Source organism: Pelophylax lessonae (genome assembly GCF_965119305.1).
Source record: "Pelophylax lessonae genome assembly, chromosome: 12".
Classification (NCBI taxonomy): Eukaryota; Metazoa; Chordata; class Amphibia; order Anura; family Ranidae; genus Pelophylax; species Pelophylax lessonae.
The window spans coordinates 125,822,281-125,834,491 of NC_138779.1; the positions used below are offsets into that span (position 1 = coordinate 125,822,281).

The 12,211-nt window shown below is 38.6% G+C and overlaps 1 protein-coding gene across 1 annotated transcript in view; it reads left to right on the top strand.

Moving 5' to 3' along the window:
* The window catches only part of LOC309568770 (nectin-1-like), a 204,872-nt gene extending 195,621 nt beyond the window's left edge, over positions 1-9,251 (top strand). The window contains exon 6 of the mRNA XM_082274550.1: positions 8,511-9,251. Within this exon, the coding sequence (XP_082130676.1) occupies positions 8,511-9,037 (527 nt within the window). The 3' untranslated portion in view covers positions 9,038-9,251. The remainder of the gene's footprint in view (positions 1-8,510) is intronic.
* Positions 9,252-12,211: the final 2,960 nt, after the last annotated feature.

Genomic DNA, 12,211 nt, shown 5'->3' on the forward strand with positions numbered 1-12,211 from the left:
TTTTTCCAAAGTTGTCATTGTTTTTAGTCTCCTGGCATGCAAATGGGATGGTAGATGTTAAAAATGGTAGCAACCAAATTAAAATAGATACAATTAAATTTTTAGCTTTAAAGCTGCTTGTGTTTTTTGTTAGTTGGGCAAGGTATGTAACATCTACCCTATTCTGTCCCATATTTATATCTGTGTACATAAGATGTGAGTGTGCATAGCAGCTAATCATGTCATTTCATAGCTACACCCCACCCTGGCAGCTGCACATGACAAATGAATAGGTTCCCTTCATTCTCTAAGGGTGAGAACAAAAGTCTTTGCAAGGAAATGAAAATATTGCAGGTAGAAATAAATTGTTCCCAACCTGTCTAGGAGCGAGAAAATCGGCTCAAGCCTACACTTGTCATACATAAAGCTCTTTGTTATAGGAATTGAAGAGTGAAGTATCCTGTTACTAGCTGAAAAGCCCTTGTAAGGAGCGTATGAGCCTGTCTACCTCCATTTCACTGCCCTATAAGCATTTCTGTCTATTTAGAAACTTTTCACCATTTTGTAATTTAAAGCCCAGTTCCAGGCATTTAAAAAAATATGAATAAGCTATCTCAAGGACTGGAACCCAACTGTCATTTACCAGGGCACATAAGAGGGCCAGGGAACACCAGATGAAGTGGATGCAGCTCCTCTCAGATTTGGTCTTGAGATCCTGATGCACATATAAAAAAAACAAACACAAGAGGGCACCTCCATCTAGGTGTAGCGATTTATTTTAACCTCCCTGGCGGCATGATTCTTTTGGATTTTAGGTGCTGAAAGCGGTACCATTATTTTGCATGTAATTCTTGTGAATGAGCAGCCCAAACCAACTGTATACATTTATTATATATATTATATATATATATATATATATATATATATATATACATATATGATGTATACATATATTATATATATATATATATATATATATATATATATATATATATATAATGTATACAGTTGGTTTGCGCTGCTCATTCTCAAGAATTACGCATATATATATATATATATACACACACGTGTATATATATATATATTATATATATATATATATATGTATATATGTGTGTGTATATATATATATACGTATATATATATATATATATATATATATATATACTGTGTATATATATATATATTTACATAAAAAGTACAGTAAAACTGCAGGAAAGGGCACTGGGGGGCAAACTAATGTGATTTTATTTTATTTTGAATGGTATCAGTGTGTTTAGTGTGTTTTTACATTTGAATTTGCCGCTGGTTCCACCCCCCTGCGAACGTCACGTCGCTGGATCCTGGTGACAAGGTATGAAACCTCTTTTACAGGATCCAGCGATGCTTCTGGCTTGTGTGGCTTGGGGTTACCGCTTTTGGCTCTGAAATTTAACCCCGAGCCACACTCGGGAATACCGCTAGGAAGGCTAAAAAAAAGGTATAAAATACAACAAAAATGTACTCACTAGGTAAAAGTGGATCAAGGCTTATCATAAACCCATGTAAACCTCCATAGGATCACAGCGAGGCTGCAGAGCTCTGCAGTTATGTGGCTAGTCGAAGCAGAGTTCTTGATGGAAGTCCAGCTGTAAGGCTTCATGCTGGAACATAAGCTTCCAGAGGTAGCAAGATGGCTGCGGCTCTAAACAGCACCATTTCTCGGCTGGTTAATAAAGGCAGTAAGTGGAGGGGGGTGTGGCTACATGTTTCAGGGAGGACAGGAGCGCCCCTTTATCAAACCATAGGAAACTCTGCTTCACTTAGCCACATGCCTGCAGAGCTCTGCACCCTCACTGTGATCCTATGGAGGTCTATATGGGTTTATGATACGCCTTGGTCCACTTTTAATTAGTGAGTGTATTTTTATTGTCTTTTATACTTTTTTTTAAATAAATTGCTACACCTAGATGAGACGCCCGCTTGTGTTCATTTTTTAACTAAAAAAATACCTTGCAGTGAGGCTGTGCCTGCACTGAAATAGTTAACAGCTCCTTTTGGGAAGAAAAAAAGGTTATTCACTTACGCAGTCCTCCGCTCCTCCCAGCAAGTAGACTGTTCCCTGCAGCTTCTTTTAACCCCAAGGGTCCTTACGTCATCAAGACCAAAGTCTTGCACTGGACCTGATGACACCAAGGGACAATCCACCACCAGAGCGCCATCTGCTGGGGGAGTGGAGGATCATGTTAGTACAAATGTTTCTCCTCGACCCTAGACTAAAGGAAGCCATGGATGAATCGCTAGATTTCCCCATGATCACAGTCAGCATTGGTGGTATGGTGGAATGCTTCTTGTAGCGCTATTGTATTTTTCCATGGGGGGGGGGTGCTTAGAGCCTTCCCAGCTGGCAAACTACAATGATTACTACTAGCAGCTATAGCAACCGGCAGTAATTGCATGCAGAAAAGTCCCACAGGGTGGTTGTACCCAAGTTGATTGATCAATCAACTTGGGTACAATAAGCCTGCCCATACATGGATCAAAATGTATGCAGTCCCTGCTGAATCGGCCAAAATTTGATCTATGTATGGCTGCCTTTAATGAGCTCCTAACTCTTGCAGTATGGGCATAGCCAAACTGTAAGGGATATTTTTAGATTTCCTGGAGTTGGGCTTTAAATGTCTCTTGAGAATATTAGATACCCTCTTAAAAAAAAAAAAAACATAAAAATTGTAGTTTCAGAAACATTTTCAGCCCTGTGTAAGGTGGACTATGCTGCCAAACTGTATATAAGCAGGTACTTTTTTCTAAAGACAATTGTTGAAGTCGTTTTGTGCCTGATCTGGCCAGATAACAAGCTCAGGACAATTTTGGAATAACTTTTTTTATGAAGAAACTTTAGTTTATGGCAGGGGGTCTTCAAACTTTGGCCCTCCATTTGTTCAGGAACTACAATTCCCATCATGCCTAGTCATGTCTGGGAAAGTCAGAGTTTTACAATTCCTTATGGGATGTGTAGTTCCGCAACAGCTGGAGGGCCGTAGTTTGAGGATCCCTGGTTTATGGGATTTTTATATTTTGGTTTACCTGCAACATACCTTTCATTTTACAACTGACATTCCCATTTTTCAGTTAAGCTTTGCACTGTGGCTAAATACTCTCAGAGAGTTCATCATGTAGTCCCGGGTGATGTGTAAAGTATTTGGAAACAACATGTGTGGTTCCTAATCATACGTTGTCAGTCCCAATCAGTTGTTAGCCATGGTGATCATAGGAAAAGATGTCATCGTAGTAAACGTCCCCTCCGCTTGCAGCTGTATATGTGAGAACTTTTACCTATTAGTTTCAAAAATATGTCTCGGCTTTAGAAATTTCCACCTCCAACAACTGCAAATTCTCATTAGTCTACATCTGACTTTGACAGGTCGTGTGACATGGTTCCTCTCCTATTTGTGCAGTGTTATGCAGAAATTGTACAGGGGATGTACTGCTTGCTCACAGTGCTTTATAGAGATAACTATACATTTATATTATATTAGATATATATAATAAATAAATAAATAAAAAAAAAAAAATATATATATATATATATTTATAATTATAATAATAATTTAATATAATTTATAATTATTATAATTATAATATATTAATATATATATAATATTCATTAATTATAATAGTTATTATTAATTATAATAATATTATATATATATATATATATATATATATATATATATATAATATTAATTAATTACCGTAGTTAGATTTATATACAGTAGATAAAAAATACCCCAAAAATTCTTTATACACATAAAAAGTAAAATGCAGCCGTAGTATAGTGTACATAGGGCGTGCACAGAGCAAATAAAGCTTTCCTATGAATAACTGCTAAAAAGATATTGGCTTGTGCACAAACTAGTGGTTACTTATGACTCATTGCAGTCTCCTCTGTATCATGGATAGTTATTAGCAAGTTCACAGAGATATGTCCCTTCCTCCATAGAAAAGGGAATGATCGTTACCAATTTACATGGAGAATTCCCAACAGATTTGTTAAACATGAGCAGTTAACATTTTTCGCTACTTTCCATGGACTTGATGATGAGCAAATAATATGCATATATGTAAGAAGCTCTGCAAAACTTCAGCGATAACGTAAGGCCTCATTTAGACTTGCAGTTGAGGGGTGGCAAAAATGTGCGGTTGAGCCGTTTTTTTGCTGCTTGCCAACCACCCCATCCCCTTAACCGCTTGCTGACCACCCTATAGAACATTTAATGCTTCAGGATGGCTGCGCTACGCAGAATCACGTATATATATATATATATATATATATATATATATATATATATACATACATATACATGATCCTGCACTTCTGGGTATCGGGCGCAAGTGCTGATCAGTGGGTCCCGTGGACTTGATGTTTGCTGGCACCCGCTGATCTTTCTGTACACAGGCAGAAAGGCAATCTTCCCATGTTAACATGGTAGATTGCCATTCTGTCAGTACAGAAGGCATGGATCCTGTGTTCCTTCAAAGCAGACACACTGGTCAATGTCTTCACACATGTAAAAGCACTCGCCCACTACACTGAACATACCAGCCGATATCTGTCGATCACTAGGTTAACATCAGGGGCGATCAAAGGGTTAAATGTATCCCTAGGGGGTGCTTGCTAACTATTTAGGGGTGGCTCAGACTAGGGGAAGACAGAGATTTGTTTCCTGCTAAGCAGAAACACATGATCTCTATCTTCTGCCCTGTCAGAACGGCGATCTGCCTTGTTTACTGTTCTGCCTGTTTCGGGACGGTCTCAAGGGACCACCCACTGATTGGCTCCCCCTCTGTCCAATCAGCGCGTGACCACGCCTCCGGAAGTGCATGCGTGCCCCCTAGTGGCTATTGAACGAAATTACGTACAGGTACGCGATTTCGTGCAAAAGAGCCGACCTGCCGCAGTACATGTACATTAGGTAGTCGGCAAGTGATTAAACTAAAAATTCTAATGAGTTTTTATGATTTCTGCAATATAAATGGATCCTGAATTTTTATATGTAAAGCCAATCTAATGTATTTTTACTGCAATATTTGTTATTTTGGTGATATATATATGTTTAACTTGTTATTTTTCATGACTTTATAGCAATAGTAAACTCTGCATGCTCACTTCTCTACAGTTGTATTTTCTGGTTCAATGATATTTTCCCATGTAAAAGATAATATTGTTACATGTGAGCTGTGCCAACAGGATGTGAACAATCATTCCACCCCTAATGGATACCATCTTGGTGGAAGGGTTTGTCATTTTTTCCCCCCAACCAGTGGCTTGTACCACCATCCAACCGCTAATAAATTGCTGTTCATTGATATAAAATATATCTATGTAGTCCTTTCCGCTTCCTTCCCATGTTTCTTATAACCTAATGTGTTCCTTATTTTTCCCTTTTCCCATTTCTCCACCTGAGCAGGGACGCATTGAAAAAAAAATTGCAATTCTTTTTTAGAAAATAGTTGGATTATCATTAAAGGAAAAATGAATTTTTTAGATCCATTAAATTAAGTTAAGGGAATAGTCAGATCATTAGAAATGTGTGGTCCCTTACTGAAGCATAATTTATGAATCAAATTGTAAAAATAGCTTAGTGAAGCTTTAATGGCCAAGCTAAAGGCAATTCTTTGTGCTTTTTCGATAGGACTTGATTCTATTGCACACGCTACCCTCCTAAGTGGATAAATTATTATTTTTTTAGAAAAGAAAGAAGTTTACCTTTGTGCAATTTTCAGTTGTCTATGGAATTGCAGTGCACCTAAAGTGGCCCTTGCATGAAATTGCAAGGTTTAAATATTTCCTAGCCCATGAATACAGGTTGCTAATTTAAAACAAAAAAATAAATAAAATAAAATGTTTAAATTTAAAAAAAATTTAAAAAATAATATATATAGGAAAAAAATATATTTTTATCTTACACCCCACCTAGGCAAGAGTGATGTCACTCAGTCTTCTCACAGAATCCTGGAAAAGCTGAAGAAAGCTACACTGTAGGAGTATATTCTTGCAGTATTGGGATCCACAGCTTTCCCATGATCCCAGGGAAGGCTGATTGAGATTACATTCACCTAGGTCAGTGATGGGGAAACTTGGCACCCCAGATGGTTTTGAACTTCATTTCCAATGATGTTCATACACTCTGCAGTGTAGTTGAGCATCATGGGAAATGTAGTTCCAAAACATCTGGGGTGCCAAGGTTCGTCATCTCTGACCTAGGTGATCATGCTGGAAGCTTGGGTGTAAGGTGAGTATTTTTGGGTTTTTTTCCCCCTCAATGTTATATCTTCTTTTAAGCAGAGTTTAAATTTTTTATGCAGTCCAGTTTTTTGCCAAATTTGATATATACTAACCCGGAGCTGTAAGATATACTGTATATACTGGAAAAAGGTTTGTTACTTGTCTTGATTAATTATTAATGTACATTGAGCTCAAAGAGAAATGTGCTGATTTGTCTGTTGCTCAGGGACCATAGGCTCAATTCACAAAGCTAGCACACCAGAATAAGGATATTCTCATAATATTTTCAGTTAAAGTGGACCATAAAGCGGAACTAAATCTAATAAATTAATATTTTTTTTTTTTTAAGTTACATTCCTGGAATCTCCAGAACGATAAGTGCCGGTTGACACTTATGCGATGCGGGAAGGCTGCGAACTCGCAGCCTGTTCCCGCATCGCAAACACACCCTTGGCAGTTCACACTGCCATATGCGATACGCTGGGGGTGTCAATGAAATGTTAACGACACCCCCAGTTTGATCGCATATCGCAGTGCGATCTTTACAGTTCGCACAGGATGGATCGCACAAGTGTGAACCACTGTGCGATCCGATCCTGATGCGGCTGCAAAAAAGGGTCATGTGCGACTTTGCTGCGGGTGGAGTGCGAATTTAGCCATACAAAGTGTATGGCTGAATTTGCACCGCACAGCCGATCGCATGTAATGAAGGAGCAGTGCGCTCCGATATTGCATGCGATCGCCGCAGCCGCACTAGTGTCAACCGGCACTAACTGTCACATTTACTTGTACTCTCTACCAAACTGTCAAATAATCAAATGGCTGGTGTCATAACTGATCACATGTGCAGCACCATGGCAGTTGCAGATCAAACAGAGGCCAGGATGGCAGCCTCCTTGGCTAAAAAAGATAGGAGAGTTTAGTTTTGCCTAAAAGGATAAGTTCACCTTTAAAATAAATAAATAAATAAATACACATTTTTTTGCAGGAAAACAAAGGTGCATTTACAATCTTTTTTTTCTTAGGAGCCTATAAAACATTTCACCCACCATCAGTAGCTCATGGGTGCAGTGTCAGATTCCTGCAGACTGCCATTGTAGCTGTCTACCCATACCTCCATTAAGGGTAGGCAGTTAACTTTAACTTTTAGTTCCACTTTAACTCCATGATGCTTACCCCTCCTTCAGCAACCTGATGTCCCTGGTTTCTTCTGGGTGCCAGACTGCAGCCATCTTCATTGGCCGACATGGGGCAACATCACTTGCGCAGAAGTTTAATTGTCCCAGCATACAGGCACTGGGCGAGAAGGTAAACAGAGCTGGGCTTGAGCAAGAAGAACATTGTGTGTCTTCTGCAATAAAGAGCCTGCCTGCTTGCAGTTTTTGAAAGTTGGAATTTAGTTCTGCTTTTAGTCCACTGAGATTTGAAAATTACAGGCACATGGCTAAAATAAACATACTTATTCTTGTGTTAAAGATTTGTGTATAGAGCCTAATGTATGTTCCTATCTACAGTAAGCTTCACTTGGACAACACATTCTGTCTATGTCAACAGCAGCAAACTAGAGCCATTTCCACTGAGTTCAATAGTTACAAGAATGCCCCGTGCACACATAAGCGGACAAAAAATAAAACTGGCACAAACTATAAATCCCACGATGTTGCCATTCCTTAGACTATTAAATTTGCCTAAACTATACATAAATCTTGCATTTAAGTTTCAAAGTCCAGTTTGAAATGAGCTGGGAAGGGTTAGAGCCTCTGTCAGCTTTTTATAGCTGCCATTGCCCCAGTTTGGGAGCTTTACCCCATTTCCTGTCTGTACAGGACACAATGGGAAATTTCTCCAACTGGATACATACAAAAACAGAAATACATTTTTAGTAGAGTAACGTTGGGGTAGAACTTCTGACAATGCTTTTATTGCTGTCTTTGCATTCTTATCCTGACAACTGCTTGTAATTTTTCTTGTATAGGTATAAGCGGGACAGGAAGTGAGGAAATATATCCCCAGTTGGGTAACAGACAGAAATAAAACCCTAAAAGGAATTTTAACTCTACCATACTCTATCTAAAACTACAACGACTTTTTGACTAGAGTCAGGCATTAGTTTATATGCCATAATTATTAGCCTTTTTTTTGTATATCCAATATCAGTAATAGGTTTCATCATGCTCTAATCCATAATTTGCGTCTCTGCTTAAGGGTATTTCCATACAGCCAAAACCTGATATTTTCCCTTTCCTTGTCTTTTCCTACCCAGAATTCCCTTTCACCCCGACTCCTACAGTCAATACGGACCGGAGAGAATCCTCGATGTTCTCAGCAGCAATCATTGGAGGGGCAGTGGGTGGAGCAGTGCTAGTGCTAGCTGTTTCTGTTATCCTGTTTGTGGTGCTTCGAAGGAGACATCACACCTTTAAAGGAGACTACAACACTAAGAAACACATCTATGGAAATGGTTATAGTAAGGCAGGTGTGGCACAGCATCCGCCTATGGCACAGAGTTTGCAATACCCCGAGGATTCTGACGATGAGAAGAAGCCAGGCCCTGTTGGAAGCATCAGCTATGAAGACGAGGAAGACGATGAGGGTATAGATGGACGTAAACTGAGCACAAAGTATGATGATGAGTCTAAGCGCCCTTATTTCACAGTAGAGGAGGGAGAACGATGTGGCTATGGTGAGGATAGAACTCTAGGGTTCCAATATGAACCTGAAGATCTGCCTGATAATCTGGTTGCCCAGAACGATGGTTCTTACATCTCAAAAAAGGAATGGTACGTGTAAGAGAGATGTGCCAAATAAACTGACCTTTGCAGTTGGACACATGCACATGCTGTTATCTCTGAGATGGTAGAAAGACTTTCAGCTGTTGGGAGAAATGAAAGCAATGTCTTATCTCTTGATATATGAATATAATATCTTTTTTATGCCTCATACCTGCAGGGCCATTGTCACCTGCAAAATCCCCATGCCCAACTGTTAAACTTCCAGACTTCTAGTTCCTCCTCATGTTATGTTGTACGACTTATGAACAGGGTGACTACGTTATAGTGTTTAAGTTCATTTACACAAGTTGACACTCACAAAGCATGCTTTTCTTTTAGAAAACACCATTGTGCAGGCTAACCAACTGTACAGCATAGCCATTATACGCCCAATAGCATGTAATGTTCTTGGCTTTATCAGTATGACACTGATGCTCATTACAAGAGCCTACTACTGAAGAGAAACATAATGCAAATAATAAAACCACACTTGAGGTACGTTCACAAAAACAATATTATCACATCACTTAGCATATCAAAGCTTATCACTTTGAAACACCACTATTGATGCATGCATCGCTAACTTGTTGTAAATGAACACAACGTAAACTGCCTTCCTTCATTATTTGCTCTGAAACACTGGAATTTATCGCTGGGTACTTTGTAGCTTTTTTATAATTGTTATTTTTTTAATTTCTTTGTGTGTTTTGAGGGGTTTTGTTTTATTCCAGATACAGAGGCTGCTATGCCATAATATATTTTATCCTGCATGTTGCAGGGTAAGCAAATGACAGTGAAGCTGGTGGTTAGTGACAATGTCGGGGACTTCAGTGTATCTTTATTTCTGCCCGGGACATTGTTGATAATTCCGATCAAGATTTATGTATATTAACATATTAACATACTGACATGAAATATTTTCATTGCTCCTGTCCTCCATGCTTCCATACAAACTGCACTGCACTTACAACTACCAAAGTGGCAAAATCATCCTATACAAAGGCATAGATGCAGACTACTATCAACAGCGGCTCTGCGGATATTCTAAAAAAAAAGATGAATTTTTTTTTTTTTTTTTTGCTTAAAAGCAAACATTTATTAAACTGAAGCATAAATGCCAAAATTGACTTATTGCTACTATCCTACTATCTGTAAGATTCAATGACCCTTTTTTTGTGTTTTAGAAAATTCAAATGTAACATTTTGCTGTGCTAAGGGTGAGTAGCCTCCAAGTTCAGTGATCTAAAATGCTTACTAGAAGATAAAAAGTGCAGATAAAATTATTCACCTTGGTAGAATGCAAGGGTGAGAAATTTTGTTGGTAGTTTTTACCTTTTGTGAGATCTGAGGCTGTTAGAAATGTTATTCTTGTTTATGACCTTGTTTAAAGCCAAGCTGGATAGTTACACAGGGGGCCGCAAGATGCAGCATTCATGGACTACAAGTAGAATCACTAATACTGGTTATCTACAAGTGGTAATGTCCAGCAATCCCGCCAGGGGGGTTTGTCTTATTGTTTGCTTTTTTTTATGTTTAATTCATATAAATCATGTTATAGAATATTCATTCTGCACTGTGCCTGTACAGAACCATAATTCTAGCTATATAAAACCAGCAGATATAGAAGACTGACTGAATGACAATTCCCAAGCACTTTAAAAATGATTATGAGTTTATGTGTTTAATGTGGGACTGTCATTGTGATTCTTGGTTTTTGTGTGCATCCAGATGCACTTGACTGAATGTGTGGTAGCTTTTTTTTTAGAAGGTGAGAACCCTAAATGTATTCTAAGCACAGTATTCTAAATGCCTGTGCCTCACCTTAAATGTACACACACAAATATATGGGTGAGCATACTCATCAGTACTATGTATCACGCATTGTAATGCACTATGCAATGCCATCCTTTATATGTTGATGTATTAATGGCAGTCATGATGGCACATTTTAACTATATCTGAATATTAAATTGTCTCATGGTGGTTAGTATCATGAGATTTAAATCTATGTTGTAACTACCATGGTTGTGAAGGGTTGCAGGCAATCCTGGGTCCACAAGGCTAGATGAGGTCCCTCTGAAAGCACAGCTCATGGTCACAGCATTAAACCCAAGACTTGACAAATGGGGGTTGATTTACCAAAGGAGCAGAGCACGTTCCCTTTCCGAAGTGAAATTTCACTTAGCTTAGTGAACGAGGTAAAGTTAAGTGAAAAAACACTGCAAAGAATACCCAAACGTGTACGGAAAAAAACAGGATGTATCTTGCACTCAATTGGATGATTGACATGGATTACATCCTTCACAAAGTGAATTTTCACTTACCTTATTTAATAAGGTGAAAGTATGTTGATTTATCCATTCATGATTGGGTACTTAAATTGTACAACGTTTCACTTCATTAACTAAGCTAAGTAAACATGCTCTACTCCTTTAGTAAGTCAACCCTTCAATGCAGAGGAAAGTAGTTGTGCTCAGAGGACATGGCATAATACTATAACTTGTTATAAGTGTTCTGGACCTCAGATCTGCCCGTGCCAAGACCATCCTACAGGTCAGAGGCCCTTAAACTGCACCAAAGCACAGAGATGTATGTGATGGGTAACTGTGCCTCTAATGATGTTTTTTGATGCCCATGCCCTTACCTATTTATCTTCTCATTGTGGGCACCAAATAATGACAATGGCTTCTGTAAAGAATGCAGTGTGATCTCCCTGTTATGCTTGTGTGTAAAGTAATGACATAGCAGAAAGATCTTTTCCGTCTGTACACTAGAAGAGCAAACAGTTCTTTGGATGTTTATAGGGATCTGAGATGTCTTTGAATATGCTAGTGACTGCTTTTTGTGATTAATAATCTTGTTATAGGATTGGTACTTAAATATTTGGCTACATATAGGTATGTGCAGTCCACTAGCTCAGTTGAGTAATTGTTGCAGTAAACATTAAAGACATTTTAAAGTGATCCTGTGCTTTGCGTATACATGCTAAATCAACTGGTTCACTTCAAATCCCCAGGACAGCTTATACTTACCTTCCTATCACTCCTACGTATGCCATTCCATTCTGGGTGCAAATAGAAGTAGTCAATCCTAGTTGGAGCTAACGGTCTAAGGAGACTTTCCCTGCTTCATGTATGGCTCTAGTGTCTAAGTGACCAGTTCCAAAGCACCAGCACCATCTCATCGGAGCAAA